General features: G+C 46.6%; 1 protein-coding gene across 7 annotated transcripts in view; it reads right to left on the reverse strand.

Annotated features, from left to right (window-relative positions):
• Positions 1-22,434, reverse strand: part of LOC144596441 (utrophin-like) — a 401,591-nt gene that overhangs the window by 118,095 nt on the left and 261,062 nt on the right. For all 7 annotated transcript variants that reach the window (XM_078404693.1, XM_078404692.1, XM_078404691.1 and 4 more), the window contains 4 exons: positions 18,879-18,996; positions 16,775-16,980; positions 11,146-11,300; positions 4,125-4,314 (listed from right to left, as the gene is read on the reverse strand). In XM_078404693.1, the coding sequence (XP_078260819.1) occupies positions 4,125-4,314; positions 11,146-11,300; positions 16,775-16,980; positions 18,879-18,996 (669 nt within the window). The remainder of the gene's footprint in view (positions 1-4,124; positions 4,315-11,145; positions 11,301-16,774; positions 16,981-18,878; positions 18,997-22,434) is intronic.

Raw genomic sequence — 22,434 nt, forward strand, 5'->3', positions numbered from 1 at the left:
TGAATTACTCAAGTACAAGAGATGGCCATTTAGCTCAATGGACCCATGAGGTAAATCTTAGAGCATTCCAAGCAGTTCCATCACGGCACGCATTTCTTTCTTCATTCATCGCAATATCAATCTATTTTGCCTCACACTCTCAACCTTTGTTTTACCTTTCCACTTGATTTTTAGTTGAGTTTAGAGATACAGCGCAGAAACAGGCCCTTTGGCCCACCGGGTGCGCACCGACCAGCGATCCCCGCACATTAACACTATCCTACACCCACTAGAGACAATTTTTACATTTACCAAGCCAATTAACCTACAAACCTGCACGTTTATGGAGTGTGGGAGGAAACCGAAGATCTTGGTGTAAACCCACGCAGGTCACGGGGAGAACGTACAAACTCCGTACAGACAGCACCCGTAGTGGGGATGGAACCCGGGTCTCCGGCGCTGCATTCGCTGTAAGGCGGCAACTCCACCGCTGCGCCACCGTGCCGCCCTCTTGCCAAGTTTCTCTTTTGTTTTCTCACCCTTTACTCTCCATTATGCTCTTCAGAAACCCCAACATCTCCTTCTTCTTGATCTCAAACTGCCCTTGCATATATCAGTATTCTCCACACGGATCTCACTGTCCTTCATGTCCTTCTCCTTGGTGAATACAGATGCAAAGTACTCATTTAGAGTCTCACATACATCCCCTGACTCCAAGCACGTACCCTCCTTTATCGTTGAGTGATCCTATCTTCTCCCAGGTTATCCTCCTGTTTTTAATGCAGGTCAATCTCTCACCTTGCCGGAGATGCGGCCTTGCTCTGGGCTGATTTTGAGCCTCACCGTGGGGCATGGACTTACCATCGGAGCCTGCGATCCCTTGCCTGGGATCGACGCTCCAACCGCAGCCCGTGGACTTCAACATCGAGGAGCTCGCGGTCTCGGGTAGAGGCTGATGTCGGGAAGCTCCAAAGTCACAAGATATTCGACCAGCCCCGACCCGGGGTAGATCGCCCGGCGCGGGGGGGAGCTGAGACCCCCCCCCGATGCAGGAGCTTGATCGCCCTGATGTGGAGGGCCCAACCGCCGGCTCCGGGAGTAAGATCGTCCCGTCAACGGAAGGCCCGAGGCCCCCGACCGCGGTAGAACCAAGAAGGGAAGAGATTGAGCCTTTTTCGCTTCCATCACAGTGAGGAATGTGGAGGAGTCACTGTGGTGGATGTTCATGTTAAAATGTATTTTGGGTCTTGTTGCTTTTTATTGGTATGACTGTATGGCAGATGAAATTCCTCGTATGTTGCAAAACATACTTGGCTAATAAAGTATGATTATGATGATGATGATTATAAAAAACCTTGGGTTTCTTTAATCTGAATCGCCCAAGAAATTCCGTGCCCTTTCTTGGCCTTTCCAATCACCCGCTTGAGATCGTTCCTCCTCAAAAACCCTGTCCAATTTCAACTTCTTACATACTTGCGTATGCTTCCTTTTTCACTTTGACAAATTTACAACCTCTTTAGATAGACGCAAAATGCTGGAGTAACTCAGCGGGACACGCAGCATCTCTGGAGAGAAGGAATGGGTGACGTTTCGGGTCGAGATCCTTCTTCAGACTTCTCCCGAAACGTCACCCATTCCTTCTCTCCAGAGATGCTCCAGAGATGCAACATGTTTCCTGTCTAGTTGTGAGTTCGTTGAATGATGAAACACTAGCCTATGCTAACTCATGTCATTCATTTACTGAGATAACCAATTAAAGCCACCTAGCCCCTCCAGCAGGCCTTGGAGTGGCACTAAAGGACCAAACTATTACTTGGGTAAAGCTTCTTTCCTGCAATGTAACATTGACTAGGTATGAGTATTCAGTGGATTTTAGACGAGAGATATAGTGAGAAAGAGGCCCATCGGCCCACCGACTCCACGCCGATCAGCAATCATGAGCATTATCTTACACACTAGGAACAATTTACAATTTTTGCGAAAGCCAATTAATCTACAAACCCGTATGTCTTTGGAGTGTAGGAGGTAACACAAAAGCTTATTGAAACAGATAAGATTATTAAGGGATTGGACACGCTAGAAACAGGAAACATGTTCCCGATGTTGGGGGAGTCCAGAACCAGCGGCCACAGTTTAAGAATAAGGGGTAGGCCATTTAGAATGGTGTTGAGGAAAAACTTTGGAAAATCTGTGGAATTCTCTGCCTCAGAAGCCAGTGGAAGAAAATTCTCTGGATGCTTTCAAGAGAGAGTTGGATAAAGCTCATAAAGATAGCAGAGTCAAGGGATATGGGGAGAAGGCAGGAACAGGGTACTGATTGGGAATGATCAGGCATGACCACATTGAATGTTGGTGCTGGCTCAAAAGGCCGAATGGCCTACTCCTGCACCTACTGTCTATTGTATTGTCTATTGTAAATGTTATGTCGGAATTTTTATGTTGTTAAACGAGAGACTGAGTGATACAGTGTGGAAACAGGCCCTTTGGCCCAACTCGCCCACATTGGTCAACATGTCCCAGCTACACTAGTCCCACCTCCCCACGTTTGTCCATATCCCTCCAGACCTGTCCTATCCATGTACCTGTCCAACTGTTTCGAAAACGTTGGCATAATCCCAGCCTCAACTACCTCCTCTGGCAGCTTGTTCCAAACACCCACCACCCTTTGTGTGAAAAAATTACCCCTCAGATTCGTATTAAATCTTTTCACCTTAATCCTATGTCCTCTGGTCCTCGATTCACATACGCTGGGCAGTTATGATCACAGTGAATGCTGGTTCGAAGGGCCGAATGGCCTACTCCTGCACCTATTGTCTATTGAAACCGGAGCACCCGGAGAAAGCACCGGGATCGAATCGGGGTCTCTGGTGGTGTAAGGCATCTCTACCGCCGACTCACTGTGTTTCCACTACATGTGGATTTCTGTAAGCCAAATGTACTGCACCTGCTGAAAGCCAGCTGTCTTACCTTGCTCACAACCTAAGTAGATTGAAGTAATTAGTATCATTTACCAGTACCCAAAGTTCAAATGCAGCACCTCTTTCAATCACAAAACAAACACGATATGCAGGTCAGCAAATCACTTGGATTTTGTCACTTCAATTTCTGCAAACTTCCAACTATCCCATACGATACGACAGAACTTTATCCCAGGAAATTGATTGGCAACCGTCACAAACCACAAAATACATGAAATTAAAGTGTTGAGTGGAAGGAACTGGGGATGTGCGAAGAATGTGGGACTGTGGCGTTCTGCACTGCATCTTGATGGGATCCAGATAAACAAACGCATATGGATTTCCGTTATATAGCACAACCCTGCATTGACCAATAATGCAACCGTCTTATCTAAACTTCTAATGCATTCACATTGCACTGATTTAGGTCATATCAATTTAATGAGAACATGAATCAAGACAGCAGAATGATCACAAACCAACCTGCAGGAATTACATCCCTCAAACACTGGTCTAATCTTTTCAACAGAAGCAGCGTACACAGAACACATGTACATGTCAATTAGATTTATGGACACAAATGCTGGAGCTACTCAGCGGGACAGGCAGCATCTCTGGAGAGAAGGAATGGGTGATGTTTCGGGTCGAGACCCTTCTTCAGGTCTCTGAGTTGCTCCAGCATTTTGTGTCTATCTTCGGTATAAACCAGTATCTGCAGTTTTAGAGAAACAGCGCGGAAACAGGCCCTTCGGCCCATCGGGTCCACGCCGACCAGCGATCCCCGCACATTAACACTATCCTATACCCACTAGGGATAATTTTTACATTTACCAAGCCAATTAACCTACAAACCTGCACGTCTTTGGAATGTGGGACGAAACTGAAGATCTCGGAGAAAACCCACGCAGGTCATGGGGAGAACGTACAAACTTCGTAGTCAGGATGGAACCCGGGTCTCCGGCGCTGCATTCGCTGTAAGGCAACTCTACCGCTGCGCCACCGTGACCGCCGAGTTCCTTCCTACTCAATTAGATTTATCTTTGTGCAATGTGAATAGCATTTGCAAGATTGTCTAAATTGCTGTGGATGAGATGAGCATTCCTGTTAAGATGTCAGTAGGTGATCCAAGTTAGAACCAAATTTGTGTTAACTCTGGATTCACTAAGAGTTGCCTTAAACAGTACTCACATGCAATTGATGTTTCAGTTCCTTGACTTCAGTACTATCCATTAAAGTCTCTTCTTTCTCAGCTGCGTTAGCCAAGTCATCAAGCGCTCCATTGACTTCCAGCAGCCACTGCAAGCAACCTTCTCGATCCTGCAGTAAGTCCTGCAGTTGTTTCAGTTCACTCTCCAGGTACCCAACTCTTTCACTGGCTCTACAAGAAACAGTATTGAAAACACATTTGACACCAAGACACTGAAATATAGAATGCTGGAATAAATGTTACAAGCAAGACTATACTATACAAGACTTGCAGATGATACTAAGTTGGGGGGTAGTGTGAATTGTGAGGAAGATGCAATAAGGCTGCAGGGTGACTTGGACAGGTTGTGTGAGTGGGCGGATACATGGCAGATGCAGTTTAATGTAGATAAGTGTGAGGTTATTCACTTTGGAAGTAAGAATAGAAAGGCAGATTATTATCTAAATGGTGTCAAGTTAGGAGGAGGGGGAGTTCAACGAGATCTGGGTGTCCTAGTGCATCAGTCAATGAAAGGAAGCATGCAGGTACAGCAGACAGTGAAGAAAGCCAATGGAATGTTGGCCTTCGTAACAAGAGGAGTTGAGTATAGGAGCAAAGAGGTCCTTCTACAGTTGTACCGGGCCCTGGTGAGACCGCACCTGGAGTACTGTGTGCAGTTTTGGTCTCCAAATTTGAGGAAGGATATTCTTGCTATGGAGGGCGTGCAGCGTAGGTTCACTAGGTTAATTCCCGGAATGGCGGGACTGTTGTATGTTGAAAGGCTGGAGCGATTGGGCTTGTATACACTGGAATTTAGAAGGATGAGGGGGGATCTTATTGAAACATATAAGATAATTAGGGGATTGGACACATTAGAGGCAGATAACATGTTCCCAATGTTGGGGGAGTCCAGAACAAGGGGCCACAGTTTAAGAATAAGGGGTAGGCCATTTAGAACGGAGATGAGGAAGAACTTTTTCAGTCAGAGGGTGGTGAAAGTGTGGAATTCTCTGCCTCAGAAGGCAGTGGAGGCCAGTTCGTTGGATGCTTTCAAGAGAGAGCTGGATAGAGCTCTTAAGGATAGCGGAGTGAGGGGGTATGGGGAGAAGGCAGGAACGGGGTACTGATTGAGAGTGATCAGCCATGATCGCATTGAATGGCGGTGCTGGCTCGAAGGGCTGAATGGCCTACTCCTGCACCTATTGTCTATTGTCTATTGACTACAACTTGCTGTAAAGTGGGAAGGAGTAAATTACAAATTCAAGGTATTTTAAGCAGCACATTTAATTTGTGACAGAAAATGAATCCATTTAGATTTAATTTTAGCGATACAGCGTGGAAACAGGCCCTTCGGCCCACCGAGTCTACGCTGACCAGTGATTCCCGCATATTAACACAATCCCACACAAACTCGGGACAATTTACAATTTTACCAAGCCAATTAGCCTACAAACCTGTACGTCTTTGGAACTTACTGATCCCGTACTTTGATCAGCTAGCCTGAAAACTACTCCCACATGTAATCTGTGGACTCTCCAAACTCCTATAAACCTGCAACATGACTTAGTGACCATTACACTCAATGCCCTGATAGATGAAGGCAAGCAGACCATATGCCTTCTATACCACACTATCCTCTTCTATTTCTACTTTTTCCTCATCTCAGTCCTAAATTGCCTACCCCTTATTCTTAAACTGCATTCAAGAGAGAGCTAGATAGAGCTCTTAAGGATAGCGGAGTCAGGGGGTATGGGGAGAAGGCAGGAACGGGGTACTGATTGAGAATGATCAGCCATGATCACATTGAATGGCGGTGCTAGCTCGAAGGGCCGAATGGCCTCCTCCTGCACCTATTGTCTATTGTCCCCTGATTCTGGACTCCCCCAACATTGGGAACATTTTATAAATACATTAAGGGGAAAAAGGGGAACCAGAGAGAGAATAGCAGCCCTAGGGAATCAAAGTGGTCAACTCTGCGTGGAGCCACAGGAGATGGGCAATGTCCTCAATGAGTATTTCTCCTCTTTTCTGTGGAGAATGACATGAGGACCGGGGTATTTGGGGCCGTCCATATTACGGTCGAGGAGGTGCTGAAGGTCCTAATGCGTACGAAGGTAAACAAATCTCACGGGCTGACCAGATATATCAAAGGGCAAAGTGAGAAGCTAGAGAGGAAATTGCAGAAGCCCTGGCATAGATTCATGTAACCATTAAATATGGATGAGATGCCGGAAGACTAGAGGGTGGCAAATGTTGTGGCTCTATTTAAGAAGGGCTGCAAGGAATAGCCCAAAACTACAGGCCAGTGAATCTAACATCTGTGGTCAGGAAGACTGAGGGATAAGATATACATGCATCTAGATGGACACAGGATGGTTAGGGATAGCCAGTACAGTCTTGTACGTAGGAGATTGTGTCTCACAGATCTGATTGAGTTTTTGAAGATGTTACCAAAAAGGTTGATGCGGGCAGAAGGGTAGGCCCGCATGTATATATGGATTTCAGCAAAGCATTTGACAAGGTTCTGCATAGTGTGCTGCTCTGGAAGGTCAGATCCCATTAGATCCAAGGTGAGCCAGCCGACTGGATAGAAAATTGACTTCATGGAAGGAAGCAGAGGGTGATGGTGGAAGGTTGTTTTTCGAAATGGAGACCTGTGACTAGTGGTGTGCCTCAGAGTTCGGTGCAGGGTCCATTGCTGTTTGTCATCTTTTTTTAATGATCTGGATACGACTGTGCAAGGCTTGATTAGACAGTTGCAGATGACACTAAAGTGGGTGGTATTGTAGATAGTGAAGATGGTTGTCAAACATGGCAGCAGGATTTTGATTGCTTGGCCAGGTGGGCTGAGGAACGGTTAATGAAATTTAATACAGAGAAGTGCGATGTGTTGCATTTTGGGAAGTCAAACCGGGGCAGGACCTACACAGTGAATGACAGGGCTCTGGGGAGAGTTGTGAAGCAGAGGGATCGAGGGACGCAGGAACATATTTCCTTGAAAGTGGCGTCATTGGGTGGTCAAGAAGGCTGTTGGCACATTTTCCTTCATTGGTCAGAGTATTGAGTAGAGCATAAAACCACATTAAGAGGCCACATTTAGAGTATTGTGTTCAGTTTTGGTCACCCTGTTATAGGAAAGATGGTGTTAAGCTGGAAAAGTCGCAGAAAGCATTTACGAGGATATTGTCATGACTCATGAACCAGAGCTAGAGAAGGGTTGAGCAGGCTAGGACTTTGTTCCTTGCAGCTCAGAAGGATCTCGAGGGGTGTGCAAGATCATGAGGGGAATAGATAGGGTGAATGCACAGTCTTTTACCCAGAACAGGGGAATCAAGAACCAGAGGGCATTGGTTTAAGGTGAGTTTAATGCGAACTTGAGGGGCACCTTTTTTTACACAAAGGGTGGAGGGTATATGGCATGTGCTGCCGGAGGAGGTCATTGAGGCAGGTACTATTGCAACGTTTATGAAACATTTGGACAGGTATATGGATAGGACAGGTTTGGAGCTATACGGGCCAAACGCAGGCAGGTGGGACTAATGTAGATGGGACATATTGGTTGGGGCGGACAAGTTAGGCCGAAGGGCCTGTTTTCACACTATGACTCTATGTAAACACTCTCTCCCTGTGGATATGACTGCATATCTTTAGCTAATTTTGTTCCTTTGGCTCCAACTGTTGTTTTTTCAAAGTATTTTACATTTAAATCTTTTCTGCATACTATCATAGTCAATCCTTCTGACAGAGAGGGGATCTTATGCAAACGTATAAAATTATAAAAGGACTGGACAAGCTAGATGCAGGAAAAATGTTCCCAATGTTGGCGGAGTCCAGAACCAGGGGCCACAGTCTAAGAATAAAGGGGAGGCCATTTAAAACTGAGATGAGAAAAAACTTTTTCACCCAGAGAGTTGTGAATTTGTGGAATTCTCTGCCACAGAAGGCAGTGTACCAGCATCTGCAGTTATTTTCTTATACAGAAGGCAGTGGAGGCCACCAATTCACTGGATGAATTTTAAAGAGTTAGATAGAGCTCAAGGGGCTAGCGGAATCAAGTGGAAGGCATGGGTTACTGATTGTGGATGATCAGCCATGATCACAATGAATGGCTGGCTCAAAGGGCCAAATGGCCTCTTCCTGCACCCCTATTGTCTATGTTTCTATCTCCACCCTTTCCCTCTCTGTAATTTTAACTTTGATTTCTCACATTCCCAGTTGTGATGAAAGGACGTTGATCTGAAACACTGACTCACTCTCACCTTGCCCTGTTGAGCGCTCCCAGTGTATTCTAAAAATAAATCTACAAATGAACTCATCTTATTTTTAATAAGGTGAATCTGTGACATGGTATATTGGTGGATTTCACAGATTAAAATGAATACTGTGTTCAATTCTGGGCACCATGTCATAGGAAAGATATTGTCAAGCTTGAAAGGGTTCAGAAAACATTGACGAGGATGTTGCCAGGACTAGAGGGTGTGAGCTACAGGGAGAGGTTGAGTAGGCTGGGTCTCTATTCCACGGAGCGTAGGAGGATGAGGGGAGATCTTATAGAGGTGTACAAAATCATGAGAGGAATAGATCGGGTAGATGCAGAGTCTTTTACCCAGAATAGGGGAATCGAGGATCAGAGGATATTGCTTCACGGTAAAGGGGAAAAGATTTAATAGGAATCCGAGGGGTAACTTTTTCACACAGAGGGTGGTGGGTGTATGGAACAAGCTGCCAGAAGAGGTAGTTGAGGCTGGGACTATCCCATTGTTTAAGAAACAGTTGGACAGGTACATAGATAGGACAGGTTTGGAGGGTTATGGACCAAGCGCAGGCAAGTGGGACTAGGGTAGCTGGGACATTGTTGGTCGCTGTAGGCAGGTTGGGCCAAAGGGCCTGTTTCCACACTGTATGACTCTATGACTGTATAAATACAAAGTTAAATAGTGAATAAACTGCAACACACCAAGGCAAGAGACAAAACAGCAGAACATGAAACAATGGGACAATCAGGAGGAACAAAAGGGGCCATGAAATGGCTTTGGCAAGTCAGATGAAAGAACATCCCAATAACTGCAGCGGAGGTTCTGATGCCTCACAGCATCAGTGACTATGGGTGCTGTCAATGCGGAGATTGTACCTCCCCCAGTCAGCACATAGGTTTTCCCTGGGCATCTTCCACGCTGTATCTCTAAACTAAAGGGCGGTCACGGTGGCGCAGCGGTAGAGTTGCTGCCTTACAGCGAATGCAGCGCCGGAGACCCGGGTTTGATCCCGACTACGGGTGCTGACTGTACGGAGTTTGTACATTCTCCCCGTGACCTGCGTGGGTTTTCTCCAAGATCTTCAGTTTCCTCCCACACTCCAAAGACGTGCAGGTTTGTAGGTTAATTGGCTTGGTAAATGTAAAAATTGTCCCTAGTGCGTGTAGGATAGTGTTAATGTGCGGGGATCGCTGGGCGGCGCAGACCCGGTGGGCCGAAGTGGCCAGTTTCCGCGCTGTATCTCTAAACTAAACTAAACAAAAGCTTTTTATTCCTACATTATAAAACAACCAGGGAGAAGGTAGGACCGCTCTCGGGTAAAGGAGGTGTTGGGGATGTTTCTTGTAGATAAATCACCGGACCTGATGGGATCTATCCCAGATTATTGAGAGACAAGAGAGGAGATTGCGGGGGCCTCGATGAACATCTTTGTGTCTTCTCGAGCCACAAGTGAGGCGTGGGAGCAATGGAGAGTAGCTTTATTTAAGAAGGGAAGTACAGAGAATCTAAGGAATCACAGATGCTCCCTGACCTACGATGCTTCGACTTGCGATATTTCGACTTTACGATGGTGCAAACGTTGGGCAACGGCAGCGAGCCGCCGATCGCCTCCGGCCACCTGGTCAGGTGTATTGCATGCCATGTCGACTTACGATATTTTCAGTTTACGATGGGTTTCTGGGGACATGAGGAGCACCTGTATAGGTCAGTGAGCCTCACTTCACTGGTACGGAAGCTATTCGAGATGATTCATTGAGATAGGATTTACTCCCATTTGGAAGAAAATGGGTTAATTAGGAACAGCCAGCATGCCCTTTCTACGCAACATGTCATAATTTACTTACTTGATCACGTTTTTTGAGGGGGTGACAAAGGCGATTGATGAGGTTAGGGTGTTGTTTACATCAAGGCACATTCCTTGTATATGCATACTTGGCCAATAAACCTATTCATTCATTCATTTTTGCAAGGCATTTGATAAAGTCCCGCATGGTAGAATGACCCATAAGGTTAAGATGCATGGTGTTAACAGTGACTTGGATTCAGAATTGGCTTACTGATAGAACGCAGAGGGTTGTGGTGGAAGGACAATTCACGGGCTGGAGGTCTGTGACCAGTGGAGTTCCGCAGGGACCGGATATCTGCTGGGACATCTGCCGTTTGTGAAATATATAAATGACCTTGACATAAATATAGATGGGTTGGTTAGTAAGCTTGCAGATGACACCAAGGTTGCTGGGCAGTTGAGGAAGGCTGTCAAAGAATACTGTGGGGCATGGATCAGCTGCAGAAATGGCAGATGGAGTTTAATCTGAGCAAGTGTGCCGTGTTGCACCTTAGGAGGTCAAACGTAATGGGGAAAATATACAACTAATGGCATGATCCCTAACAGTATTGATGTACAGAGAGGTCTTGCGGTCAAGTCTATGGCAACACAGGTAGATAGAAACATAGAAACATAGAAAATAGGTGCAGGAGGAGGCCATTCGGCCCTTCGAGCCAGCACCGCCATTCATTGTGATCATGGCTGATCATCCACAATCAGTAACTCGTAACTCAAGGGATATGGGGAGAAGGTAGGCATGGGTTACTGATTGTGGATGATAAACTAAACTGGGACTAGGTTAGATGGGACATCTTGCTTGACATGGATGAGTTGGGCCAAAGACCCAGTTTCCGTGCTGCATGATTGTATGACCAGGCTGAACGGAAATAACTGATTTTCTCTCAAATAAAATTAACAATACATTTTTGATCCAAACCTCACCTGTGGTTAATATTATCCCAGGTCATATTGATTTTCTCTGTATCTTCTTTCACCTTCCGAGTATCATCCTCTGCATAATCATTCAGCAAGTTGTTGGAGAAATTATTGAAAGACGTCAGTGTAATCTGCCCTTTCTGTAACTCCTGTAAGAAGTGCTGAAAAACAGATCAAGAGATACAGGTTGTCTCCATAAATACAAAACACATACGGGTGCTACCTGGCTTACAATGCTTCCACTTGCGATATTTCAACTTTGCGATGGTGTAAACGGCAGCGACACGTAGCGAGCCTTAGCGAGCTTCCGCCCACGTGACCCCGTGCAGTCAATGCATTTCAACCTACGATATTTTCGGTTTGCGACGGGTTTATCGGAATGGAACCCCATCATAAGTTGAGGAGCACCTGTATACTACATCTGGAGTACTATTTCATCCTTTTCAGAAATACATAGGTTTATCGACAGGGATTTGAACAATTTTTGGAATTCATCAATTGGAAATATAATATATGGTAATATATAATACATCTGAAGTAGGCTCCCGACACAAAACATCACCTATTCATTTTCCCCAGAGATGCTGTCTGGCCTGCTGCTGAGATATTCCAGCTTTCTGTGTCTATCTTCAGTTTAAACCAGCATCTGCAGTTCCTTCCTGCATTTATATGACACCAAATCATTGTTCACAGAGATGTCAGCAGGTAAACCAAAAATCTCCAAAATTAAAATCTGAAACTTTAAAAAAAATCTAATTCTCAATAGAAATTCATCCATTTGCCTTTTTCCTTCTGTGCACAATGGATAAAAGCTGACTATTTTATTATGGATACTTGTTCGTTTGAAACATTTATAACTCAATGCTGAAGTAGAAACCAAACATTCATCAACAGAGCATGATGTTCAGTTACCCAGCCTCCTCCAGTGCCATAGTGAGGCCCACCGCAAATTGGAGGAATAGCACCTCATATTTCGCTTGGGCAGCTTGCAGCCCAGTGGTATGAACATTGACTTCTCCAACTTTAGATAGTTCCTCTGTCCCTCTCTTCCCCTCCCCCTTCCCAGTTCTCCCTCTATCTTCCTGTCTCCACCTATATCCTTCCTTTGTCCCGCCCCCCTGACATCAGTCTGAAGAAGGGTCTCGACCTGAAACATCACCCATTCCTTCTCTCCCGAGATGCTGCCTGACCTGCAGAGTTACTCCAGCATTTTGTGAATAAATACCTTCGATTTGTACCAGCATCTGCAGTTATTTTCTTACACTACCATGAAGGTTGAGTCACCCCTCAGTCAAGGGGTGTTTGGTTTAGTTTAGAGATACAAGCAGAAACAGGCCCTTTTCCTAAAGGCTCAACTTCCTGTCCACACCAAGTTTGCAATTCAGATAACTGCAGTACTCTAACCATCACTCGTAGCGAAGAAGATTTTGATGGAAATTGTCAAGGAATTCAGCTCTTATGGCCAAGTGTTAGTTCAATCTGCTGCTTGCTTCAAAGTTAATAGTTGTCCACTTCTAGTCACTCCATTCTCTCTGCATCATCATTTTATCATTAGATGAGACTCGGGTGCTCCCACCAAACCCTCACCAGGGCCAGCTCTGCCAAGTCACATCCCATGGGATTCAAGGAAAGATAGATGAAAGGAGAGAAATTTTTCAGTTTTTCTGAAAGATGCCACACGTGAGGCTGCTCAGGAAGATGAGAGTCCACGGTATCAAAGGGCAGATACTGGCATGGACAGCAGGTTGGCTGGATGGCAGAAGGCAAAGAGTGGCAATAAAGGGGGGTGTTTCTGCTTGGCTGCCAATGACTAGCGGAGTTCCGCAGGGCTCGGTGCTGGGGCCGCTGCTCTTCACGTTGTATATTAATGATTTGGACGAGGGGATTGAAGGCTTTGTGGCCAAGTTTGTGGATGATACGAAAATAAGTGGAGGGGGAGGTAGTGTAGAGAAAGCAGGGACTCTGCAGAAGGACGGGCAGGTTGGGAGAGTGGGCAGAGAAGTGGCAGATGGAATATAGTGTAGCAAAGTGTGGAGTCGTGCATTTTGGTAGTAGGGGTAAAGGCATAGACTATTTTCTAAATGGGGAGAGAATCCAGGAATCGGAGGTGTAAAGGGACTTGGGAGTGCTGGTGCAGGATTCCCAAAAAGTTAATTTGCAAGTCAAATCAGCGGTAAAGAAGGAAAATGCAATGCGAGCATTTATTTCAAAAGGGCTTGTATACACAAACAGGGATGTAATGTTGAGGCTCTATAAGGCGCTGGTCAGGCCGCATTTGGAATATTGTGAGCAGTTTTGGGCCCCATATCCGAGGATGTGCTGGATCTGGAGAGGGTCCAGAGGAGGTTTACAAGAATGATCCCAGGAATGAGTGGGTTAACCTATGATGAGTTTGACAGCACTGGGCTTGTACTCGTCAGAGTTTAGAAGGATGAGGGGGGACCTCATTGAAACATAATGAATAGTGAAAGGCTTGGATAGAGTGGATGTGGAGAGGATGTTTCCACTCGTGGGAGAGTCTAGGACTAGAGGGCACAGCCTCAGAATTAAAGGAGGTTCCTTTAGGAAGGAGATGAGGAGGAATTTCTTTAGTCAGAGGGCGGTGAATCTGTGGAATTCTTTCCCACAGAAGGCTGTGGAGGCCATCAATGGCCAAGTCGAAGGCAGGAGAATAGAGTTAGGTGGGAGAGATAGATCAGCCATGATTGAATGGCGGAGTAGACTTGATGGGCCGAATGGCCTAATTCTGCTCCTATCACTTATGACCTAAAATTGGCTTCATGGAAGGAAGCAGAGGGTGATGATGGAAGTTTGCTTTTCGGACTGGAGGCCTGTGACTAGTGATGTGCCTCATGTTTCGATGCTGGGCCCATTGCCGTTTGTCATCTATATCAATGATTTGAACCATATCATGGTTAGCAAGTTTGCAGATGACACAAAAGTGGATGGTATTGCAGATAGTGAAGACGGATCTTGATCGGTTGGGCAGGTGGGCTGAGGAATGGATGATGGAATTTAATACAGAGAAATGTGAGGTGTTGCATTTTGGGAAGTCTAACGTGGGCAGAACCTACACCGTGAACGGTAGAGCTCTGGGGAGCGCTGTAGAGCAGAGAGGTCTAGGAGTGTAGGTGCATGGTTCCTTGAAGGAGGCATCACAGGTAGGTAGAATGAGTATAGAAGTTGGGAGGTCATGTTGCAGTTGTAGAAGTCGTTGGTGAGGGCCCATTTAGAGTAGTGTGTTCAGTTCAGGGCACCATGTTATAGGAAAGATGTATGTCAAGCTGGAAAGGGCACAGAAAAGATTTACTAAGATGTTGCCTGGACGAGAGGGTGTGAGCTATAGGGAGAGGTTGAATAGGCTAGGATTCTATTCCTTGGAGCGCAGGAGGATGAGGGATGATCTGATAGAGGTGTAAAAATCATGAGCGGAATAGATCGGGTAGACACACAGATTCTCTTGTAGGGGAATCAAGAACCGGAGGACATTGGTTTAAGGTGAGGGGTGATTTAATAGGAACCTGAGGGGTAACTTTTTCCACAAGGGGTGGTGGGTGCATGGAAAGAGCTGCTAGAGGGAGTGGTTGAGGCTGGGACTATTACAATGCTTAAGACACATTTAGACAGGGACATGGGTAGAACATGTTTAGAGGGATATGGGCCAAACGCAGGCAGGTGCAACTAATGTAAATGGGAAATGTTGGCCGGTGTGGGCAAGTTAGGCTGAAGGGCAAATTTCCACGCTGTAAGACTCGAAAAGGAATCATTCATAAACTTACTAACCATGGTAACTACAATCTGATCCAAATCGCTAATGTTGATGACAAGCAACAGCACCAATCTCTGCAGCACACCACTGAACACAGGCCTCTAATTTAAAAAAACAATCCTCCACTGTTGTCTTGACTTGCAACTTTTATACCCAGTTTGGTACCCAGCCAAATTTGTACGCAAATGCCTTGCTCAACCTGGAACCCATGCGATCCAACCCTCCGGGCAGTACTACCACGCATGTCCCTGTCAAAGACCTTGCCGAAATCCCTGTTCTCCTCAATACTCAGAAAATCTCTCCAGAAAATTCCATCAAATTCAAGAGACACGATTTCCCACGATTCAGGCAAAACAGTGCCTAATCAGAACTTACTTTTCCTCGTGCAAATATTTCCTGTCTCCCAGAATCCTCTAGAGTAATTTTCTCACCGCTGATGGTTTTCTCCAGGCGCTCCAGTTTCCTCCCACACTCCAAAGACGTGCAGGTTTGTGAGGTCATTGGCTTCTGTATATTGTCCCTAGTGTGTAGGATTGAACTAGTGTACGGGTGAGCGCTGGTCAGGACTCTGTGGGTCACAGGGCCCGTTTCTACACTGTATCTCTACATTCTAAAACAATCCCATCAAATTGATTACCCCAGTCTTATTTCTGAGTTCTACCCGCGTAGCCTCACTGGACATTTCCCCAGGAATGTCATCAGTCCTGTCATCAAACCAGCTTCATTTTTTTGAGACTTTAAGAATAAAATTCAAGCCCTTCAACAACTTTCAAAACAAAAAATCTTCCCGTTGGGCCGCGAGGGATAAGGCTTCCCGCCGAGCTGCGGCCGCGGCCTGGGAACGCAGGTGAAGGCCTTTATCGAGGCGCCGCGTTCTCGATGCCTCCCGGATGGCCGCGGAGAAGCCCGGGTCGGAGCCCGGCCGGGGCCTCGCGGGTCGGACAAGCCTCGCTTTGCGGATTCGGAGCCGAGGTGGTCAGAGCCTGGGTTGGCACTACGGAGGCCTTGGGAGAGGTCTCGGCAGCGTTGTGGAGAGGTCGATTATGGCGTCAACCGACGAACAAGATGGATATGTGAAGTGGGGCGTTGGCAGCGGTGAAACAGTGGCAGCGTCGAATCCCCATGGGACCTCGGTGGTGGTGGTGATGTCTCGCGGGTCGGCGGTAGATGAGAGCGTGGGGGGACCGCCGTGAGGGAGGGGGAAGAACAGTGGACAATGGGGATCCGGTGTGGGAGAACCGCTTTGGGGGTGGGGGGGGGGGTGGGAGAGGGCAAAGGAAGAGCCGGCATACTTTGTAACTTTGACAGCGCCGTAGGTAGCTGCTATTTTTATACCGGGGGTACAGAAACATGGTGGTGGAGGAGGCCATTCGGCCCTTCGAGCCAGCACCGCCATTCATTGTGATCATGGCAGATCATCCACAATCAGTAACCCGTGCCTGCCTTCTCCCCATATCTCTTGATTCCACTAGCCCCTAGAGCTCTATCTAACTCCCTTTTAAATTGATCCAGTGAATTGGCCTCCGCTGCCCTCTGTGGCAGAGAATTCCACAAATTCACAACTCTCTGGGTGAAAATGTTTTTTTCTCACCTCAGTTTTAAATGGCCTTCCCACTTTATTCTTAGACTGTGGCCCCTGGTTCTGGACTCCCCCAACATTGGGAACATTTTTCCTGCATCTAGCTTGTCCAGTCCTTTTATAATTTTACACGTTTCTATCAGATCCCCTCTCATCTTTGTAAACTCCAGCGAATACAAGCCCAGTCTTTCCAATACGCAAGCAAAGAATTTCACTCTGCCTTATCACATGAGACAATAAAGTATTCCATTCCACCAACAGTCCGCTGTTTAAAGACGAGAGGTTACCTTGCTTTCTGCGAGCTGTGGGTCAAAGGGTTCGGAGGTAACTTGCAGCAGGGACTGCAGGCGAGCGTCACTCTGGCCCACCAGCCGTGCAGTTGCCTGCCTCTCTTCCTCCCACTGCACGCTATCACCGAGCAGTTTCTCCAGCTGCTGCTGCCGAGCCTCCAATTTTTGTTGTGTGCCGTCCCAATGGTTCTGAACCCTCACCACTGCACAGAAACATAAACGTAAGGCACGCATACAGAAAATCCTTTCACACTCAGGTAGGTGCACAATTTAAACTTCAAACATCAGAGCACATTTCTGCAGACACGACCAAGTCTGCAACATTCTGCAAATATGCACCTCGTAGCTTTAAAGGAGCATCCCTGGAGGACAGGTTTCCGAAAAAGGAAATTACATGAAACATTTATGTGCTGTGAAAATATTTTGCAGTTTTAAGTAAAATAAAGTCATTTTAGTAAAATGTGTAGGAAGGAACGGCAGATGGTGGTTTACGCCGAAGATAGACACAAAATGCTGGAGTAACTCAGCGGGACAGGCAGCGGAGAGAAGGAATGGGCGACGATTGGGAACCTTGGGTGACCAAAGAGGTGGTAAATTTGGTCAAAAAGAAAAAGGAAGCACAAAAAAGGTTGAAGATGATAGAATCAGACAATGCTTTTGAGGAAAGTAAAGAAAGAAGGAAATAACTCAAGCGTGTGAGTTGAGGAGCCAAACGGGGCCACAAAAAGGCTTTGGCAAGTCAGAGTAAAGAAAATCCCAAAACTTTTTATACTTATATAAAACCAAGAGGGTAACCAGGGAGAAGGAAGGAGAGAATTTGCACCTGGGCCATTCATAGTCACGTGTGCGACTAAAAATATGACAAATTGTGGAATACATCTCTTCTAATTCCGAAAGCATTACAGGTATATTGTTTTGTACTGTATATATGACATATATGTCGAGGTTTATCAAGTGAAATTCTTAGATGCGATACTGACAATGTTTGTTTAAGGTCAGAGGTCAAATATGACTGGTCACGTGTGTGACCTCACATGACAGCTTTTTATTCATAACTCAGTTTTACAAACTCTGGTGAATTTTAAAAAGCTAGAATGTTCATATCTTCAGCATGCATGCATTATAGTTCTGTAGGTGGGAAAATAGCAACGGAGAAGATTAATCTCTTACAATAATTTTTTAATGCGTTACTGTATGAGTTGACGCCTGGTCACGTGTGTGACATTTTGGTTCACTTTCCAAAGAATGGCCCTCTTGCAGTCTGGGGATGTACGAGTACTTTGCATCTGTTTTCATCAAGGAGGAGGACATGGAGGACAGTGAGATCAGCGTGGAGAGTACTAATATGCAAGGGCAATTTGAGATTAAGAAGGGGGAGGTGTCGGGGCTCTTGAGGTGGTCCCGTTCCCTGAATGACCCGTGTTGTTCCAACAGGAGGGTGGTGTGGGCTTCCCGCCAGCTGCATAGATATAGACAATAGACAACAGGTGCAGGAGGAGGTCATTCGGCCCTTCAAGCCAGCACCGCCATTCAATGTGATCATGGCTGATCATTCTCAATCAGTACCCTGTTCCTGCCTTCTCCCCATACCCCCTGACTCCGCTATCCTTAAGAGCTCTATCAGAGAATTGGCCTCCACTGCCCTCTGAGGCAGAGAATTCCACAGATTTACAAATCTTTGACTGAAAAAGTTTTTCCTCATCTCCGTTCTAACTGGTCTCGACCCAAAACATCACCCATTTCTTCACTCCAGAGATGCTGCCTGACCCGCTGAGTTACTCCACCATTTTGTGTCTGCCTTCGATTTAAACCAGCATCTGCAGTTTTCTTTCCTACTTCACTGAAGCAAAATCTTCTGGAAATTGAAGATAGACACCAAAAACTGGAGAAACTCAGCAGGACAGGCAGCATCTCTGGAGAGGTGGATTGCTCCACAATGCGGATTGCTCCACATTGCTCCACAATCAGAAACAATGCTGTTTAAAATTTATACACATTTTTTGTTGTTAGCATATTCGCAAATGCATCTGGTTTACAGCAATAAAAATCAACTGCGGATGTTATCAGGTTTACAAAACATTTGTGAGAGAACCTTACTCACATCGCTCAGTGATTGCAGTTCGCTCCTCCAAGTCAGGCGCTTTGTTCTTCAGGTTCTGAGCAAGAGTGAAAATAGCATCTAGCCGGGGCCTCTGCTGCTCCAGCTCGTTCTTGGTGGTCTGGTTCCAAAAAGATCCATGAATGAGTTTCAGAGAAACAACTGCAGATTCTCGAATCCTGAGTTAGCCACAAACTGCCAGAGTAACTCAGTGGGTTAGGCAGCATCTCTGGAGGACATGAACAGGCGTGTTTCCAGTCAAGGCCCTTCTTCAGACTAATTGCGATAGTTTAGAGATACAGCGGGGAAACAGGCCCTTCGGCCCACCGAGTCCGTGCCAACCAGCGATCCCCGCACACTAACACTATCCTACACCCACTAGGGAGAATTTTTTTAACATTTACGAAGCCAATTAACCTACAAACCTGCACGTCTTTGGAGTGTGGGAGGAAACTGAAGATGTCGGAGAAAACCCACGCAGGTCACGGGGAGAACGTACAAACTCCGTACAAACAGCACCCGTAGTCGGGATGGAACCTGGGTCTCCGGCGCTGCATTTGCTGTCAGGCAGCAACTCTGCCGCTATGCCATGGAGAAAGCTAGAAAAGAGTTGGGGGCCAGGACAAGGCCTTGCTAAGTCAGGAGGGTTTTGTTTGGCAGATGGATGGACAAAGGCCAGAGATTTTTTTTAAAAGGGTGTAAGATGAGAGAAAAGCGAGTGAAATATGAAGCTTCGAGGAAGTCTGCTTCTTCTTGTGTTTGAGGCAGCAGGAGTTATGTAACGCCCTCCAGGCGCTGTAGCCAGTGCAATGTGCTGTTGTCGAGGGCCGTGAGGTCTACCCCTCCACCAGGGGGACGGAGGACAGTGCAGTCGGACATGCCGTGCTGCGCTGTTTGCTGGTCTGCTCCACACACGCAGACTGCTGATGGACGTAACCCCCAACGATGCATGTTGGCGTTGAACCGGCCATAGAGATAGTGATATTGGTGGAAGGGGGTGAGAGGAAGGGGAACGTGGTGCGATAGTGGGAGATGGATATGCACCTGGGTGGGACTCAGACGAGAGGGAAGTATACCTGGGTTGTACCTACAATTGGAGAAGTCAATGTTCATATCATTAGGTTGTAAGCTACTCAAGCAGAATATAAGCTGCTGTTCCTTCAGTTTGCTGGCATTGGAGGAGGCCCAAGACAGTAATGTACAGGAATGGGGAGGGGACTGAATATGGTTGGCAACAGCGAGATCCAGCTGGCCTAGGTGGACCAAGTGCAAGTGTTTGACAAAACGGTTGTTTAGTTTACATGTAGGAACTGCAAATGCTGGTTTAAACCGAAGATAGACACGCAATGATGGAGAACGACCCAAATCGTCACCCATTCCTTCTCTCCAGATATGCTGACTGTCTGGCCCGCTGAGATACTCCAGCATTTTGTGTCTCTTGGGTTTGATTAGCCTGCGCTTGGTCTCACAGATGTAAAGTACGGCACATCAGATACAGCAGGCAGTGAAGAAAGCTTACGGCATGTTAGCCTTCATAGCGAGAGGATTTGAGTGTAGGAGTAAAGAGGTCCTTCTGCAGTTGTACAGGGCCCTGGTGAGACCACATCTGGAGTGTCGTGTGCAGTTTTGGTCTCCTAATTTGAGGAAAGACATCCTTGCTATTGAGGCAGTGCAGTGTAGGTTCACGAGGTTAATCCCTGGGATGGCGGGACTGTCATATGAGGAAAGATTGGAAAGACTGGGCTTGTATTCACTGGAGTTTAGAAGGATGAGAGGGGATCTTATAGAGACGTATAAAATTATAAAAGGACTGGACAAGCTAGATGCAGGAAAAATGTTCCCAATGTTGGAGGAGTCCAGAACCAGGGGCCACAGTCTAAGAATAAAGGGGAGGCCATTTAAAACTGAAGTGAGAAAACCTTTTCACCCAGTGAGTTGTGAATTTGTGGAATTCTCTGCCACAGAGGGCAGTGGAGGCCAATTCACTGGATGAATTTAAAAGAGAGTTAGATAGAGGTCTAGGGGCTAGTGGAATCAAGGGATATGGGGTGAAGGCAGGCACGGGTTACTGATTGCGGATGATCAGCCATGATCACAATGAATGGCGGTGCTGGCTCGAAGGGCTAAATGGCCTTTATTTTCTATGTTTCTATGAAGAAGGTCGAATGCAGTGGATGAGGTTAGAGAAGGTGCATTTGAACTTCTGCCTCACCTGGACGGGCTGCTGGATGGATGTGAGGGACGAGGGAATGGGACAGGTGTTGCACCTTCTGCTGCTGCAGAGGAAAGTACCTGGGGAGGCTTTGTCCCACACGCAAACAGTTCCCCAGCTCTCTCTCCCTATTAATCCAGTCCAAACCGTCACCTGTCCATGTACTCCACAGCTGCTGCCTGGCCCGCTGAGGTAGTCCAGCACTTGTGCTTTGCTCATGTACACCGATCAGCCAAAACATTATGACCACCTGCCTAATATGCTGTTGGTCCTCCGTGTGCAGCCCCATACGCAGCAGGGTGCGATGCACTGTGTATTGTGACACATTCCTCCCGTGACCACCATTAACATTTTCTGCGACTCGTGCCACAGTCAACCTTCTGTCAGTTCGGACCAGACGGGATAGCCTTCGTTGCCCTCGCGCATCGATGAGCCTTAGGCGCCCAACAGCCGGTTTGTGGTTTGTCCCTCCTCGGACCACTGTCGGTAGGTACTCACCACTACTGACCGGGAGCACCCCACAAGCCTTGCCGATCCAGAGATGCTCTGACCCAGTCGTCTGGCCATAACAATTTGGCCCTTGTCAAAGTCGCTCAGGTCTTTACTCCTGCCCATTTCTCCTGCATCCTACACATCAACTTCAAGAACTGACTGTTCACTTGCTGCCTAATATATCCCACCCCTTGACAGGTGCCATTGTAACAAGATAATCAATGTTATTCACTTTGCCTGTCAGTGGTCATAATGTATTGGCTCATCAGTGTTTGCACTTTAAGGTCTAACAAACCAACTGCAAACATTCTTCAGCAATGAGATTGTGATAAATATGGATGTTGGAGGATAAACTAATCCCTGAATTGCATTCAAATACAGCAAAACTTTTTTTTTGTTGTGAAACTAAAAGAAATAGGAATCCGAAACATTATTGAATGGACAGATAGGACGGCAATCTGTCCCGCAGCTCAACCTATCACGCACACCAACCTCTTCCCCATCAGCCCATGTGCACTTAGAGTCATAGAGTCATAGAGTGATACAGTGAGGAAACAGGCCCTCCCGCCCAACTCGCCCACACCGGCCAACAGTGTCCCAGCTACCCTAGTCCCACTTGCCTGCGCTTGGTCCATAACCCTCCAAACCTGTCCTATCCATGTACCTGTCCAAGTGTTTCTTAAACGATGGGATTGTCCCAGCCTCAACTACCTCCTCTGGCAGCTTGTTCCAAACACCCACCACTCTCCGTGTGAAAAAGTTACCCCTCAGATTCCTATTAAATCTTTTCCCCTTCATCTTGAACCTATGTCCTCTGGTCCTCGATTCCCCTACTCTGGGTAAAAGACTCTGTGC

Source organism: Rhinoraja longicauda, chromosome 9, assembly GCF_053455715.1.
Source record: "Rhinoraja longicauda isolate Sanriku21f chromosome 9, sRhiLon1.1, whole genome shotgun sequence".
In the NCBI taxonomy this organism is placed as follows: domain Eukaryota; kingdom Metazoa; phylum Chordata; class Chondrichthyes; order Rajiformes; family Arhynchobatidae; genus Rhinoraja; species Rhinoraja longicauda.